Raw genomic sequence first — 14,325 nt, forward strand, 5'->3', positions numbered from 1 at the left:
TGGGCTAAAGATACAAATGCTTGCACTCATGTAATAGTGGGATAAAAGTTATCCTTGCACCTGGTGGTGCAAGTCTCTTGCACAGACTTCTTCTATGCTAAAGATGAATTGTTGATCTCTCAATCTATCTTGTCAGGTCCCTTGCAATTGTCTACCTCCACTTTCTCTGTAACTTAATGTACATTTTGTATTTTTTCCCTTTTATACTAGCTTAACATATTTCTCTGTCTGATGCAAACAAAAACTTTGACTGTATATCAAAGGTTTACAGTCAGCACTTCACCTAGTAGATTTCTAGGTTGGGGAAATTATATAAGATACTAGTAGCCAATTCCTCAGTTGCAAACCAGTGACATGTTCAATATAGGACCACTGGAGATGTTATACCTCCTACATCTCTCCTCCCACCCTCCATATGAATGGCTCTAGGCAGATATTGTCTTTAACATCCAAACGTACCCTAACCTTGCTAGCTTTTGTATAATTGTTGGGGCTTCTATTGCTAAATTGGCATAGGTCGCACTTGTTTCTCCATATGCAAGCTACCCCAACACATCCTTTATGTCCCTGCTGCAGGAACACTACGTGTCTGTGAGTTTACTTTTGTAACCAGTGGAGAGCCACCAACATTCAGTCCTTTGCTCTCTGCAAATCTTTTCTTTCTTAGCCCAAAACACACTCTGTGGATCACAAAGGAAAGGGATGCCCCATGTTAATCTCATACAAAGCCACTGACAGAAAAGTTGACCATTGTATGACAGGACTTTTGCCAACCATGTAGTAACCAGAGTACAGAAGAACATTTATGACAGACCCTACTAGCAACACAGTTCTTTCCAATGTTACGAAAGTGAAGCAACTCTGAGGGGCCGAAGGGTACAAAGTCGCCCCCTCCTTTTTGAGAATCGCAAGATCACTATTAATTCAGGTCTGGGACCCAGGAAATGAGAGACACTTAGAATACACAAGGTTTGGAATGTGTCCTGACCTCAGCGGAACGGAACCACTGATAACGGCCATTGTCTCTTGGAGACGAAATTGTGTATTGAGTACTGTACTATTCATTGAAACCCCTCAGGGGACAACCAGAGTGGTCTGGTTGAGGGATTGCATCATCCCAACCTGATTGACATCTGAGACCCCGTGAGTGAGGATAAAAGTCGCACCAGGAGAAACGCTAGAGATCCAGGGACAGCGTTTTATAGCGAAAGCCGGTGGGGGCTCGTGTGCGTCCTCCCTTGCCTGGGGTAGCAGGCTCACCACAGAAGAACGGTTTAGCTAAAGGAAAGGTCACACTTGAACGGCCATGGCAATGAGACACCTGACGGATCGAAATCATAAAGGAAGGTTGGGAAAAAAACCCGTAGCGGTAACTGTTCCCATCCTATCTCTCTCTCTCTCCAACAAATGCAACACAGTGGTCCCCAAAGGCTGCAGCCTGCATGAACTGAGTGAACTTTATATTTCCATCGGACAATACATTATCCCCTAGACAATGATAGAGCTTATTTCTTATTATTATTATACCCGCACTTTTAGATTTAGTATTGACGATGTATATTATCTGTATATTTGCATTGATTTTTTTGTGTATCTTTACTAATAAATACTGTTAAAAATAGTATCATTAGACTTCAATGGACGTCTCTATCTTTGCTGGTAAGTGACCCAGTTACGGGGTTTGTAACAATGTGGGGCCTCGTCTCGAGATTTGATACCAAATTGGAGGGCCAGTGAATCGGGCTTTTAAGTCCAAACTTGGATCTGGTTGCGCATGTAACCAGATGGGAAACCAGCAAAGATGGATGTAGACGAATTCATAGAAAACCCGACTCTGGAGGCGCTAGAGGGGGCCACAAAGTCAGACTTGATAAATATTGCGAAAGGACTAAATCTCACAGAGGTGAGGTTGTCGATGAAAAAGCGGGAGGTGTGGAGGGCCATAACTCAGTATTATATTGTGAAGAATGTGTTTTTGGCTGAGGTATTGGAAAATATCCCTGACAAGGTACCAGCTAGTGTGACGGCTCAGTTAGAGTTGGAGAAATTGAGGCTGGACGCGGAACAGAGGAAAAGGGAGTATGAGCTCCAGCTAAAGGAGTTAGAGGTGAAAAGGGAGCAGGAAAGAGCTGAAAAGCAGAGGGAGCATGAAATTAAGTTAAAACAGCTGGAAGCAGATGAAAAGGAGAAGGGAAGAGCTGAAAAGGAAAAGGAAAGAGCTGAAAAGGAGAAGGAAAGGGCCGAAAAAGAAAAGGAGAGAGCCAAAAAGGAGAGGGAGTATGAGGAGAAGGAGAAACAGAGGCAACATGAGATGGACGTGGAGAAGTTAAGGCAAGAGCGAAGAGCTCAAGGGCCAGACTGAGAGGAGAGATTTAATGTTAGTAGGGAGTTTAAGTTAGTACCTCCATTCGAGGAGACGGATGTTGATAGTTATTTCTTGCATTTTGAAAAGGTGGCAGTGAGTCAGAAGTGGCCCAGAGATCAGTGGGTGTTGTTGTTACAAAGTATGTTAAAAGGGAAGGCACAACGGGCATATGCGGCGTTGTCTATGGAGGAGGAGGAGTCTGAGTATTATGAGAAAGTAAAAGAGGCCATTCTTCGGGCCTATGAATTGGTACCTGAGGCCTATAGACAAAAGTTCAGAAATTTAAAGAAAGGGTGGAATCAGACGTATGCAGAGTTTGCCTATGAGAAGGGTGTGCTCTTGGATCGCTGGTGTGCAGCAGAAATGGTGGAAGAAGATTTTCGGCGTCTCAGGGAGTTAATTCTGATTGAGGAATTTAAAGGTTGTGTTTCGGATGATATCCGGATGTATTTGAACGAGAAGCCGAATAAGTCCATATCCGACTTTGCTAGGTTCGCAGATGAATATGCCCTAACCCACAAGACAAAGTTTTCCTCGAATAAGAGTTACCAGAAAGACCGTGGGAACAGTAGAGAAAGCTCGCCAGCTGAGGCAGAGATCCAGCCGGGAGCTAGTGGTAAAAATAAGGAGGAGGAAAGGCAAGACGGCAGGAGGGGTCCTGGCTTGACCTGTTTTAATTGTGGAAAGGTGGGTCATATTGCATCTAAGTGCCTTGCTTCGAGGAAGGAGACAGGAAAAGGGAAAGCAGCAGTCCCTACAGGATGTATTGTGGTGATCAGTAAATCGACGAGGAAGCCCCAGGTAGACAGAATACGAGAGGGGCCTGAGAAATTTATTTCAGAAGGAACCGTGTCTGTGAAAGAGGGAGATACACCAGTTCCAGTGCGGATCTGGAGAGACACTGGAGCTGAGCTGTCATTGATTCGAAGTAAGGTACTAGATTTTGGTCCCGAGACTGGAGAGGTAGCTTTGAGAGGCATAGGAAAAGGGACTGAAGCTGTGCCTTTGCATAGGATCATTATAAATTGTGAGCTGGTATCTGGACCAGTTGAAATAGGGGTGCGATCAGAATTTCCGAGAACTGATCGCAGTCGCAGCATGTCGAGAAAGGCCGCTGAGAAAGGGACCAGTTTAATTCAGGCCAGTATTGATTTGGCTGAGACGTTTTTACCGACCCTGTACCAAGAGGGGCTACAGGGTGGTAAAACAGAGAATAGGGAGGTGAAAGAGAGTAAGGGAGAGGAGGTAGACCTACCCTTAGCCAGGAGGAAATTTATAGAGGCACGGAGTAAAAATGAGAAACAGATATATCAGGCTGTTAGAAGGTCCAGGGTTGGACATGGATGATCTGTCTGGCTTGACAGATCTGTTTGAAGAAGTTGAAGATTCTAAAGGTGTTCCCGATAACGAAATGAGGGCAGTCCTAGATGAAAAGGATGCCATTACCTTGAAGAAGTCTGCTGGGTTGGCAGATAAGATTGTTTCAGCCCGCAGGGTTGAGTTTACTCCGGAAGGGAGTTGCCCAGAGAGTAGCTGGGAGGATCAGGGGAATTTAGAATTTGAAAAGGGGACGGGTATTGAAAGCCTACAAGAGGCAAATGTCCCATTTGAGTGTGTTCAAGATGTGGATGCAAGTGGTACTGAACCTAGTAATGGAACTCAGGAAAAGTCTGAGGTATTTGATTCAGTTGAACAGGAATGCAGTCCTTGTGGGTCAGATGGACTTGGTTCAGTGAAGAAAGGGTTAACCTTGGTAATAGTGGGAAGTGAGAATTCCCAGTTGTTTGTGTTCGAAGGTGTGTTAAAAGTTAGTGAGGAGATAAAAGGTGGTGAGGTGAGTATTATTATTGAAGGAGAAGGAAAAAGTGTAGTTCCTAAATTGAATGAAGAAAATTTAAAGTCTGGATTGGTGTCCGAAGCCGTAACCAGGCTGAAGGGACAATGGCTTGTTAACATGGTGCCTGCGAATCAATTACAGGTTGATTTGGAATGTGAAGGTGCCCCACGCGCTATTGTTATTCAAGAGTGTGCTGTGAAGAGGCAGAATTTGAAATGCTGTTTGGACAAAGAGGGATCGCTTGCAGATCTTGAACTGAAAACTAATAGAATGCAGGGTCCTAAAGATAAAACTAACGACTTGCTTAAAAATAAAGAATTGTGTGAAAATTCAGCAAATGGGCTAAGTTTGGAAAACATTGTTGATAAAATAACTCCTATGAAAGGAACATGCAAAAGCCTATTCCACACTGGTACGCAAGCTAACCACGTGGGAGTTAACTGGAAAAGGGGCGAGGGTTGACGGGATGCCACTTTAAATAACAGGATCCAGTTTTAAGGGATTTCGACAAAGCATGTAACTAATAAAGACAACCCCATGGAAGATTGACTGTTAAGTTTGAAAGTAAAATAAAGATTAGTATTTGCATGAACTTTTGTAATATACACGTAAGCTAAGATCGCAACTCTTTAGTTTTGTTTGCTGAAGGAAAGGAATAAAAATAGGTGGTTATTAAATTGGAGTTTGATGCTACAAGAATTTATTAAGGTACAAGATATTAAGATATTAAAGGAAGTGACAATGTAATCGCTAACTGTTTAGATGCTGAATTGAATGTATAACTGGATTACTCTGTAGTGGAAAAAAAAACTCTTTTGTATTGTGTTAGATTCTGAAATCCTGTAAGACTCTGTATTAACTAATTTTTACCTGTGGCAAAAATCCTAGAAGGAAGGGGGTGTTACGAATGTGAAGCAACTCTGAGGGGCCGAAGGGTACAAAGCCGCCCCCTCCTTTTTGAGAATCGCAAGATCGCTATTAATTCGGGTCTGAGACCCAGGAAATGAGAGAGAGACACTTAGAATACACAAGGTTTGGAATGTGTCCTGACCTCAGCGGAACGGAACCACTGATAACGGCCATTGTCTCTTGGAGACGGAATTGTGTATTGAGTACTGTACTATTCATTGAAACCCCTCGGGGACAACCAGAGTGGTCTGGTTGAGGGATTGCATCATCCCAACCTGATTGACATCTGAGACCCCGTGAGTAAGGATAAAAGAGGGGTCTGGGGAACAACCCCTTTAGACGCACCAGGAGAAATGCTAGAGATCCAGGGACAGTGTTTTATAGCGAAAGCCGGTGGGGGCTCGTGTGCGTCCTCCCTTGCCTGGGGTGGCGGGCTCACCACGGAAGAAGGGTTTAGCTAAAGGAAAGGTCACACTTGAATGGCCACGGCAAAGAGATACCTGACGAATCGAAATCATAAAGGAAGGTTGGAAAAAAACCCGTAGCGGTAACTGATCCCATCCTATCTCTCTCTCTCTCCAACAATTGCAACACAGCGGTCCCCAACAGCTACAGCCTGCATGAACTGAGTGAACTTTATATTTCCATCGGACAATACATTATCCCCTAGACAATGATAGAGCTTATTTCTTATTGATTATTATTATACCCACACTTTTAGATTTAGTATTGACGACGTATATTATCTGTATATTTGCATTGATATTATTTTTGTGTATTTTTACTGATAAATACTGTTAAAAATAGTATCATCAGACTTCAACGGACGTATCTATCTTTGCTGGTATGTGACCCAGTTACGGGGTTCGTAACACCAACAATGACAAATAGGTAAAAGGTGAATTTGTAGATTAGAAAGTAACCATGGAAGTGCTTTGGGAGTAACACCATATCCGTAAGAGGCAGAAGCTCAATTTTTGCAAACAGGAGCCAGATCTACCTATGAGACTCATTCTGACTTCCACTGTGCAAACAATTGAAAATAGGGTATCGGGAACACAACTGCAGATATGTAGTAGTGTACTGAATCTGCTTTAGAGAAGCAGCATAAATAGGCTACCAAAATTCACTTCCATTCACTTCAAGATGTTCCTTAAAGCCTACCTTGTTGACTATGTTGTTTGATTATCTGCCCTATAATCTACTAAGCTTGAAGCTTTCCATGAAAAAAACAATAACTTCAACGGGTTAGCAAAGGCTGCAGTTGATGCTAAGTGTAGAGTCAGAGGTTGGTGCATTTATAGGGTGATGTCGTTACTACATACCTCTCAGGTCTGAATTCTTCGGGTTCTTGCCAGTACTTTGGATCACGGTGCAAGACGTAAACAGGTACCACAACTACAGTGTCCTTTGGAATTGTCACTCCATTGAGCTTGACATCTTTCTTGCAGACTCTATCCAAACGGGGTGCAGGAGGATACAACCTTAGTGTTTCAGATATCACCATTTCCAGGTACTCCAGATGCATCACACCATATGTAGGCTGAGCCTTCACAGAGAAACACACTTTTACCAACCCTAAGAGGCATTAGTATAGATGTGTGGTGGTTATTGAAGCCAATAATATAGTAAAGTTAAAAGATTTTGTCATAGAGTAGGAAGAATATTTTGCTGTGTACTTTTAGAAGAAAAATGTTGATTCCACTTACAGGAAGTCTAGAACCAGGAATAATATTTAGCAAATGGTGATAAAGATCCAAAAGTGAATTCAGGATTCAAGGATTTACCCAGAGGTTGAAGTACATCACCATGCAGTATAGCTGAGATAATACCATCAAAGGGTCTGTAAAAGAAGCATGACAAATAGAGGAAAAGAAATAGCAGGTGCAAAAATAGTTAAGGGGAGTGTCTGGTGGAATCTGGCCCTATTAGGTGCAATACATGCTTTATGTGCTGTAAATGCTATCCAAAGCATTGGGAGACTGACCAGAGAAAATATTCTTGAGTGCTTTCTGTACATAAATCAGAAAGAGGGGAAAAACTGGGGCACTATGCACATCAGGAATAAATGGGTTTCAACTGCATTTGCTGGAACAGCTTGACTCTTTGGGTTAGCAGTATATAGTGCCTTGGAAAAAGTATTCAGCTCCCACAATTACTTTCACATTTTACTGACTCATTTTTTAAACTTAAAACATATTGAAGTAGGATATTTTGAGCTAATCTACAAAACATCGTGCATCATGTCAAATCAAAATTCCAAAACTTGTCAACAATTTACTCAAAATTAAAACCAAAATTGTGAAGCTTGAAAAGTATTCATCCGTTTTGTAATTACTATGCTAACTTTCCTTAGGTACAATACTGTATATTACCTTACCAACTCACTCAATTTGTTGATGTAGAAAATTGGAGGATCTTCTGAATAAACACCCCCCTCTCTCTCCAAAGTCCAACAGTGTGGTAGAGTTTCAAGAGACCAAACCGAAATGAAGACAAAAGAGTTTGCAAGGGAACTTAGGAAAATGATAACAGAGAAGCACAAATGTGGGAAAGGGTACAAGACCATGTCAAAGGCACTGAACAGCCCTCAGAATGCAATGCAGTCCATCTTGCAAAAGTGCAAAAAATATGAAACCACAGCCATGCTGTCTAGGTCAGGCCACCCATCTAAACTTAGTCACAAATAAAGTTAACCTTATGTCTGGGTATTTCAGAACATGTCTGGATATCCAGATGTTGTGGTCCATGTAGGGACCAATGACGTGGGTAGGATGAGTGAGGGGGTCCTGCGTAGGGAGTTCAGGGAGTTAGGTGCGAAGCTGAAGAGCAGGACCCCCAGGGTAACAATCTCTGGATTGCTACCTGTGCCACGTGCGAGTGAGGCAAGGAACAGAAAGATTATAAAGATTAATACGTGGCTGAGAGGATGGTGCAGGAGGGAGGGCTTCAGGTTTGTAGATAATTGGGCTTTGTTCCAGCGAAGGTGGGATCTGTTCTGAAGGGACGGTTTACACCTGAACTGGAGCGGTACTAACATTCTTGCAGGGAAGTTTGCTAGTGCTTCTTGGGGGGGTTTAAACTAAATTTGCAGAGGGCGGGGATCCAGAATGTGAGAGAGGATAGCGAGAGGAAGAATAAAGGACAGGTGGGGACTACACAGTTCCGGAATATTAAGTGTGTAGTAGAGAAAGGTGAGGCGGAACAAGTGATAAGGAGGACACATGTACAGAGGGATGGTCTGACGGAACATGGAGTTAAATGTGTTGAAAGAATAAGTAAATTTAGGAAGGACAACAAAATTCTAGGGGCGTATAGCCCGATGGGAGTTCGGGGAGCTGGGTTAAGCACAATAGGCAGTGATTCAAACAGAGAGAGGAGAAATGGGCTAAAAATTCTATATCTGAATGCACGAAGTGTCAGAAATAAGGTGGATGAGCTTGAAGCCCAGGTGCGAATGGGTAACTACGATATTGTTGGGATAACGGAGACATGGCTGCAGGGAGATCAGACCTGGGAAATGAATGTTCAAGGGTATACGTGCTATCGTAGGGACAGAAATGTGGGCAGAGGGGGTGGGGTGGCCCTGTTGGTGAGGAATGAGATTCAGTCCTTTGCAAGGGGGGGACATAGAGTCAGGAGAAGTAGAGTCTGCGTGGATAGAATTGAGGAACAGTAAGGGCAAAAGGACCCAAATGGGTGTTGTCTACAGGCCACCAAACAGTAGCATGGATATTGGGTGCAAGTTGAATAGGGAGTTAACATTGGCATGTGGCAAAGGTAATGTCGCAGTAGTTATGGGGGATTTCAACATGCAGGTGAACTGGGAGAATCAGGTTGGTGCTGGACCACAGGATAGGGAGTTTGTGGAGTGCCTACGGGATGCATTCTTGGAACAGCTTGTACGAGAGCCGACCAGGGACAAGACTATTCTGGATTTAGTGTTATGTAATGAACAGGATTTGATAAGCGATCTCGCAGTAAAGGAGCCATTAGGAGGTAGTGATCACAATATGATAAACTTTTATCTGCAATTTGAGAAGGATAAGGGCAGATCGGAGGTGTCAGTGTTGCAGTTGAACAGGGGAGGCTATGGAGCCATGAGGGAGGAGCTGGCCAAAGTTAACTGGATGGATATCCTAGCAGAAAAGACAGTGGAACAGCAATGGCAGGTATTCTTGGGAATAATGCACAAGGTGCAAAATCAGTTCATCCCCCAGAGAAGGAAGAATTCAAAGGGGGGAAAGGGGCCACAGTGGTTGACAAAGGAAATCAGAGATTGCATAGCATTAAAAAAAAGGAAGTATGACAGAGCTAAGGTGAGTGGGAGGACAGATGATTGGGAAGTTTTTAAGGAACACCAGAACTTAACTAAAAAGACAATATGGGGAGAAAAAATGAGGTACGAACGCAAGCTAGCCAGGAATATAAAGGAAGATAGCAAAAGCTTTTTTAGGTATGTGAAGAGAAAGAAGATAGTTAAGAACAATGTTGGGCCCTTGAAGAATGAATTGGGTGGAATTGTTACGGGAAACAGAGAAATGGCAGAAGAATTTAATGAGTACTTTAGATCTGTTTTCACTAAGGAAGACACAAGCAATCTCCCAGATGTATGGATGGGCCAAGGACATAGGGTAACAGAGGAAATGAAACAGATTAACATTAGGAAGGAAACGGTGATGAGAAGACTGATGGGACTGAAGGCTGACAAATCCCCAGGTCCAGATGGCCTGCATCCTAGGGTACTAAGAGAAGTGGCCCTGGAAATTGCGGATGCATTGGTGATCATTTTCCAATGTTCCTTAGATTCAGGATCAGTTCCTGAGGATTGGAGAATGGCTAATGTTATCCCACTTTTTAAGAAAGGAGGGAGGGAGAAAACAGAGAACTATCGACCTGTCAGCCTGACATCGGTGGTGGGGAAGATGCTAGAGTCCATTATTAAGGATGAAATAGTGGCATATCTAGATAGCAGTGATAGGATTGGGCCAAGCCAGCATGGATTTACCAAGGGTAGATCATGCTTGACTAATCTGTTGGAGTTTTTCGAGGATGTAACCAGGAAGTTAGACGGGGGAGATCCAGTGGATGTAGTGTACCTCGATTTTCAGAAGGCATTTGATAAGGTCCCACATAGGAGATTGGTGGGTAAAATCAAAGCTCAGGGCATCGGGGGGAAGACATTGACATGGATAGAAAACTGGTTGGCAGATAGAAAGCAAAGGGTAGCAGTGAATGGGTGTTTCTCGGAATGGCAGGTGGTGACTAGTGGGGTGCCACAGGGCTCGGTATTGGGACCACAGCTGTTTACAATTTACATCAACGATTTGGATGAAGGCATTGAAAATAACATCAGCAAATTTGCAGATGATACTAAGCTGGGTGGCAGTGTGACATGTGATGAGGATGTTAGGAGAATTCAGGGTGACTTGGATAGGCTGGGTGAGTGGGCAGATACTTGGCAGATGACATTTAATGTGAATAAGTGTGAGGTTATCCACTTTGGGAGTAAGAACAGGAAGGCAGATTATTATCTGAACGGTGTAGAGTTAGGTAAGGGAGAAATACAAAGAGATCTAGGAGTCCTTGTTCATCAGTCACTGAAGGTGAATGAGCAAGTGCAGCAGGCAGTGAAGAAGGCTAATGGAATGTTGGCCTTTATTATAAAGGGAATTGAGTACAAGAGCAAGGAAATCCTCTTGCATTTGTACAGAGCCCTGGTGAGACCACACCTGGAGTATTGTGTAGTTTTGGTCTCCAGGGTTAAGGAAGGACATCCTGGCTGTAGAGGAAGTGCAGCGTAGATTCACAAGGTTAATTCCTGGGATGTCTGGACTGTCTTACGCAGAGAGGTTAGAGAGACTGGGCTTGTACACGCTGGAATTAAGGAGATTGAGAGGGGATCTGATTGAAACATATAAGATTATTAAGGGATTGGACAAGATAGAGGCAGGAAATATGTTCCAGATGCTGGGAGAGTCCAGTACCAGAGGGCATGGTTTGAGAATAAGGGGTAGGTCAATTAGGACAGAGTTAAGGAAAAACTTCTTCTCCCAGAGAGTTGTGGGGGTCTGGAATGCACTGCCTCGGAAGGTAGTGGAGGCCAGTTCTCTGGATGCTTTCAAGAAGGAGCTAGATAGGTATCTTATGGATAGGGGAATCAAGGGATATGGGGCCAAGGCAGGAACTGGGTGTTGATAGTAGTTGATCAGCCATGATCTCAAAATGGCGGTGCAGGCTCGAAGGGCCGAATGGTCTACTTCTGCACCTATTGTCTATTGTCTAAATGGCTGTGCCCTCTGGTCCTAGGTTCACCCACTACAGGAAACATCCTCTCCATAACCACTCTACCTGGGCCTTTCAATACATGATAGGTTTCAATGAGATGCCATCTCATTCTTCTAAACTCCAGCAAATACAGGCCCAGAGCTATCAAATGCACCTCACCTGTTAACCCTTTCATTCCCAGAATAAATTTTGTGAACCTCCTCTGAACCCACTCTAACACTAAAGAATTTTTTCTTAGATAAGGGGCCCAAAACTGCTCATAATACTCCAAGTGCACTCTGGCCAATGTCATATAAAACATCAGCATGACATTTGCTTTTATATCCTAGTCCTCTTGAAATGGATACTAACATTGCATTTGCTTTCCTCACCACCAACCCAACCTGGAAATTAACCTTTAGGGAATCCTGCACAAGGACTCCCAATTCTGATTTTTGAATTTTTCTCTCCATTTAGAAAATAGACTATGACTTCATTCCTTCTATGAATGGAGCTCGACCATACACTTCCTTACACTATACTCCATCTGCCACTTCTTTGTCCATTTCTTCTGCAGACTCCCTACTTCCTCAGCACTACGTGCCCCTTCACCTATCTTTGTTACGTTTACAAACTTGGCTACCAAGCCATCAATTCCATCATCCAAATCATTCACATATAATGTGAAAAAAACTCTCCCCATACCAACCACTCTGGAACACCACTAGTCACTGGCAGCTAACCAGAAAGGACACACTTTATTCCCACTCTTTGCCCCTTGGAGTCAGACAATGTTCTATCCATGCTGGTATCTTTCTTGTAATACCACAGGCTCTTATCTTGTTAAGCAGCTTCTTGTGCAGCTCCTTGTCAAAGTTCTTCTGAAAATATAAGTAAGCAACATCCACTGTCAACAAATACACTCAGAAACTTCTATAGTTATACCGTGGAGAGCATTCTGACAGGCTGCATCACTGTCTGGTATGGAGGGGCCACTGCACAGGACCGAAAGAAGCTGCAGAAGGTTGTATATCGAGTCAGCTCCATCTTGGGCACTAGCCTACAAAGTACCCAGGACATCTTCAAGGAGCAGTGTCTCAGAAAGGCAGCATCCATTATTAAGGACCTCCAGCACCCAGGGCATGCCCTTTTCTCACTGTTACCATCGGGTAGGAGGTGCAGAAGCCTGAAGGCACACACTCAGTGATTCAGGAACAGCTTCTCCCCTTCTGCCATCCGATTCTTAAATGAACATTGAAGCTTTGGACACTACCTCACTTTTTTTTTAAGTATACAGTATTTCCAGTTTTGGCACATTTTCTTAAAATCTACTCAATGTATGTAATTGATTTATTTGTCTATTTATTGTTTTATTTTACTTATTATTATTTTTTCTCTCTCTGCTATATTATGCATTGCATTGAACTGCTGCTGCTAAGTTAACAAATTTCATGTCACATGCCGGTGATAACAAACCTGATTCTGATTCCGATTCTCCCTTGTCTATCCTGCCTGTTATGTCCTCAAAGAATACCAATAGATTTGTCAGGCAAGATTTCCCTTTAATAAAACCATGCGAACTTTGACCTATTATATCACATGCCTCAAGCACCCTGAACCCTCATTCATCATTGGTCATGTGGATAGCCAGAGGCTTTCCTTGGACTGAAATGACTAACATGAGGGGACATAGTTTTAAGGTGCTTGGAAACAGGTACTGACGGGATGTTGGGGGTAAGTTTTTCACACTGAGGATTGTGAGTGCCTGGAATGACTTGCCAGGGATGGTGGTGGAGGCTAAAATATTAGGGGTATTTAAGAGCCTCTTGGACAGGCACATGGATGAAAGAAAAATGGAGGGTTATGGGGTAGTGTGGGTTTAGTACTTTTTTTTAAGGATTATATGGGTCAGCACAACATGGAGGGCTGAAGGGCCTGTACTGTGCTGTAGTGTTCTATGGTTCTATTTCCCAAATCTGACTGTCACTGGCTTCTCCATCGTACCATTTAATACATAATTGTTAAAAATTCAGGTATACTGGTTCGAAGCCAGCCCTTTGACCCAACTGGTTCATGCTGACCAAAGTGCCAACCTGATCTATCAGTAGGTACTCATTCATCAGAGGCACATCAAAAATTAAAAGCAATTAAATCTCTGAATTGGTGAATATTTTAAGGTAATGAGAAAATAGAATACATCTGATGACCTGACCCACCTACATAATGCCAAAGTCATAAAATAGAAAATCACAAACAATATTATAAATTTTTAGTCCACTATCAGAAAACATTCAGGCACCATCCATGTAGGCAAGAATGAGGTTTATGGACACAGTTGGAATTTCAAGCCCAACATTCTAATCTTGAACTCAATAATCCAAGCATCATTTCCATAGGAGTATTGAAATGGAACAATGCATGATTCTATATTGAAGGGAAAAGGCGCACACCTTGGCCAAACCTTCCAAAGTCCAGTACCTCCACTCCAGGATTGATAAGATACAGTCACTTACCTCAGAAATATGATAAGAGGGCTGGGCTCCAGGCGACACTCAAGTTACACTCAAGTATGTGGGCTCAAGTTACACTCCCCCACCAAGCATCCTACTCACTAACGTCCAGGCCTTTGAGAACAAAGTTGATGAAGTACGAGCAAGACTGACCTACCAAAGAGAACCGAGGGACGGCTGTGTGGTTGTGTGCAATGTCTCACCAAAATATAACTTACACTTACTTGCCCTGATGAAGGGTCTCAGCCTAAAACTTCTGCCCTTTATTCCTCTCCATAGATGCTGCCTGACGTGCTGAGTTCCTCCACTATTTTGTGAATATTACTCTGGATTTCCAGCACCTGCAGAAATGCATGTTTACACCTGCTTCACCTGACCGCACCATACAACCTGGTTCCTTCTCAATTTATTGGAGGGATGATGGAGCATCCTCGGAC

At 43.2% G+C, this 14,325-nt stretch overlaps 1 protein-coding gene across 1 annotated transcript in view; it reads right to left on the reverse strand.

Annotated features, from left to right (window-relative positions):
* Positions 1–14,325, reverse strand: part of LOC140735492 (cytochrome P450 3A30-like) — a 62,158-nt gene that overhangs the window by 1,363 nt on the left and 46,470 nt on the right. Inside the window, exon 11 of the mRNA XM_073060651.1 lies at positions 6,437–6,660. Coding sequence (XP_072916752.1) covers positions 6,437–6,660 — 224 coding nt within the window. The remainder of the gene's footprint in view (positions 1–6,436; positions 6,661–14,325) is intronic.

This window comes from Hemitrygon akajei, chromosome 11 (assembly GCF_048418815.1).
Source record: "Hemitrygon akajei chromosome 11, sHemAka1.3, whole genome shotgun sequence".
Taxonomy (NCBI): domain Eukaryota; kingdom Metazoa; phylum Chordata; class Chondrichthyes; order Myliobatiformes; family Dasyatidae; genus Hemitrygon; species Hemitrygon akajei.